Here is a 1,213-nt window from a genome sequence, read left to right as displayed (position 1 = left end):
TGGCTCATCTCAAACCTAGACCATCTGAAGTACATAATGGATTCAACTACTTTGAATGGAAGAATAGCCCGATGGAAAATTTGGCTTTCTAAATTTGACATAGTCTACATGAACCAGAAAGCTGTAAAAGGCAGTGCAATAGTGAATTTTGTGGCCAGTAGAGCTCTAGACAATTATAAGCCTTTAAGCTTTGGTTTTCTGAATGAAGATCTAATGTATGTTGCAATCACTGAAGAAGACTCTCAAGAAGGCCATCCTTTGAAACTAAACTTTGACAGAGCCTCAAACACTATAGGCAACGAAATCGGGGCAGTTTTGGTATCCCCAAACGGAGATCATTATCCCTTTACTAGTAAATTGGATTTTGATTGCACAAACAACATGGCAGAATATGAAACATGCATCACAGGTATCCGTACAGCCATTGAATGCAAAATCAAAGTGCTAGAAGTATATGGGGATTCTGCACTAATGATCTATCAGCTCAAAGGCGAATGGGAAACAAGTGACCCCAAATTGATCAATTACCGAAAGCTATTTTTGGAGTTAATTGAGGAGTTTGACGACATCACTTTTCGTTACCTTTCGCGAGATAAGAACCAGATAGCTGTCGCCTTAGCTACCTTAGCTTCTATAATTAGAGTAAACAAGCAAGAGGACATGAAGCCAATCCAGATGAGTATTTATGAGGCTCCGGCTCATTATTACAACATCGACGAAGAAGAAGAAAAAGATAATCACCCTTGGTATCACAATATATTTCGATATGTAAGGAATCGTAAATACCCAGACCAAGCAACTGAGAATGATAAAAGGATATTGAGAAGGCTGGCCAGTGACTATGTCTTAGATGAAGAGATCCTATATAAAAAAAAAAAGGGAAGAATCAGGTGCTACTAAGATGTGTGAACGTTGTTGAGGCTAAGCAAATCTCGGAAGAGGTCCATGAGGGTGTCTGTGGAACACACACTAATGGTTTCATAATGGCCAGAAAAATCATGAGATTCGGATATTATTGGTCCACTATGGAAGGCGATTGCATCAGTTATGCTAAAAAATACCATAAATGTCAAATTTATGAAGACAAAATTCATGTGCCTCATTCACCGCTTTATGTCATGACTTCTCTGTGGCCTTTCTCTATATGGGGCATGGATGTCATTGGGTCGATCTCGCCAAAAGCTTCTAACAAGCATCGATTCATCTTTATGGT

At 39.1% G+C, this 1,213-nt stretch overlaps 1 protein-coding gene across 1 annotated transcript; it reads left to right on the top strand.

The window, feature by feature from the left end:
* Positions 1-381: 381 nt before the first annotated feature.
* LOC108468472 (uncharacterized) lies at positions 382-900 on the top strand. The gene has a single exon (XM_017769354.2). It carries the CDS (start codon positions 382-384, stop codon positions 898-900), a length of 519 nt encoding a protein of 172 aa, XP_017624843.2.
* Positions 901-1,213: the final 313 nt, after the last annotated feature.

Source organism: Gossypium arboreum, chromosome 8, assembly GCF_025698485.1.
Source record: "Gossypium arboreum isolate Shixiya-1 chromosome 8, ASM2569848v2, whole genome shotgun sequence".
NCBI lineage: Eukaryota > Viridiplantae > Streptophyta > Magnoliopsida > Malvales > Malvaceae > Gossypium > Gossypium arboreum.
This window is presented reverse-complemented; position numbering and strand designations above follow the sequence as displayed.

Coding starts and splice junctions, on each gene's coding strand:
- LOC108468472 (XM_017769354.2), top strand. CDS start 382: ATGGCAGAATATGAAACATGCATCACAGGTATCCGTACAGCCATTGAA.